This window comes from Etheostoma cragini, chromosome 23 (genome assembly GCF_013103735.1).
Source record: "Etheostoma cragini isolate CJK2018 chromosome 23, CSU_Ecrag_1.0, whole genome shotgun sequence".
NCBI lineage: Eukaryota > Metazoa > Chordata > Actinopteri > Perciformes > Percidae > Etheostoma > Etheostoma cragini.
The window spans coordinates 18035817-18036641 of NC_048429.1; the positions used below are offsets into that span (position 1 = coordinate 18035817).

At 37.0% G+C, this 825-nt stretch overlaps 1 protein-coding gene across 2 annotated transcripts in view; it reads right to left on the reverse strand.

Annotated features, from left to right (window-relative positions):
• Positions 1–531: 531 nt before the first annotated feature.
• Positions 532–825, reverse strand: part of slc25a3a (solute carrier family 25 member 3a) — a 15517-nt gene continuing 15223 nt past the window's right edge. For both annotated transcript variants that reach the window (XM_034863199.1, XM_034863200.1), the window contains exon 8: positions 532–825. This exon is cut by the window's right edge and continues 168 nt beyond it. In XM_034863199.1, coding sequence (XP_034719090.1) covers positions 797–825 — 29 coding nt within the window. In that variant the 3' untranslated portion in view covers positions 532–796.

An 825-nucleotide genomic window follows, 5' to 3' on the forward strand; every position in this document is an offset into this window, starting at 1 on the left:
TTTTTTGTAATGGAAAACCAAAAAAAGTGAGTAGAGGCGAGGCGAGTCGAGTAGACACCACGCAGTGGAAAACCGCCACTTGATGTGCATTTTTTAGATTAGGTGCATCCTTCAACATGGCGCGCGCTGATAACGATTGGGAATTAGGAAAAGACCAGTGTTTTGATGAGCAACAGGGTCTTGTGGAGGTTTCTTGTACACCTTTGTTTACATTCAGATTTATTGTTCCCTGCGAAGCTGGTAAGAGTAATCAAATATTTAAAAAAAAAACATGCCGATATAAAAAAAAAAACTTACTTCCAAATAAGGAAAATACTGCATATTTCAGAGCTAAAGTCAAAACATTTTATCATCAATTTATCTATATTAAGCTTTACATTAACAACTGCACATCAATAAATGCAAAACTTTATGGCATGTACAGAATTAAGTTGTTTACCTGAATAATTTCTGTATTGAAATCTATTAAACAGATTAAATGCAAATTAATGTAAGTCTGTTAAAAATGAAAAGCAGACAGCCAATGTTCTTCAGTGAATTCAATTCTTTTATTAGAATTAACAATTTTGTAATGACAGGACTTGATAAAACCAGACGGGTGTTTCTACGGTAGAATATCATCTGTGACTCATGGTAAGCTCCATCTTCTCTCCTTGCTTGTTTTTTCTTTTTAAATATACATTAGTAGCAGCCCTGTGCTCTGTAAAGAGCAGAAGGATTGGACATAAATATAGAAAACTGCTGTGCACCCTGGAAGTTTGGAGGGGGTTCAGATGTGTCAGCCGGGGACTGAAGCTCAGTAGAGTGATGGGGGGGGGGGGGGGG